Source organism: Porcisia hertigi, chromosome 31, assembly GCF_017918235.1.
Source record: "Porcisia hertigi strain C119 chromosome 31, whole genome shotgun sequence".
NCBI classification, from domain to species: Eukaryota; Euglenozoa; class Kinetoplastea; order Trypanosomatida; family Trypanosomatidae; genus Porcisia; species Porcisia hertigi.
In genome coordinates this window covers 447,111-447,611 of record NC_090590.1, presented here as the reverse complement: position 1 = coordinate 447,611, position 501 = coordinate 447,111, and the positions used below count along the sequence as shown (strand labels likewise).

Sequence of the window (501 nt, the reverse complement as noted above, 5' to 3'; positions counted from 1 at the left end):
TTGTTCTCTGCACCCCCCCCACCTCTGTTCTCGCTCCACACTTCCATACTCTGCAAAACCCACGCGAACACTGCTCTCGCGCGTCGTACAGATTCCGCAGTCTCTTCTCGCCCCACTCCCGCTATCCGAACCACCAACACAACAGCAAAAAGTGAACGCCCACGAAGCAAACACGCATTCATCGCCAAGAGTGAAGCGCGACTCTCCCGCATTCTTTCTCCGCCACCCCCCCCTCGAACCCTATACGTATTCCGCACTATCATGTCCGCTGCACAGCTGCTGCTCGCCGCCCTCGCGGCGTGTCTGTCCGTGGTGTCGGCGAAGTCCAAGGAGGAGTTCCCGCTGGTGTGGGTGTGCCTGGGCATCACGGTGGTGGGCGTGATTGCGGCGCTCTTCATTGCGTACAAGCGCCCCGACGAGCTGCACCTGCCCGGGTCGGTGGTGATGACGGCGGGTGAGAGCCAGGCCGCAAACGGCAAGCATACCGAGGAGCCCATCTAA

The 501-nt window shown here is 61.3% G+C and overlaps 1 protein-coding gene across 1 annotated transcript; it reads left to right on the top strand.

Annotated features, from left to right (window-relative positions):
- Positions 1–261: 261 nt before the first annotated feature.
- JKF63_03827 (uncharacterized protein) lies at positions 262–501 on the top strand (the record flags this gene model as incomplete). The annotated part of the gene is made up of 1 exon (XM_067899825.1): positions 262–501. One exon carries the CDS (start codon positions 262–264, stop codon positions 499–501), a length of 240 nt encoding a protein of 79 aa, XP_067755031.1.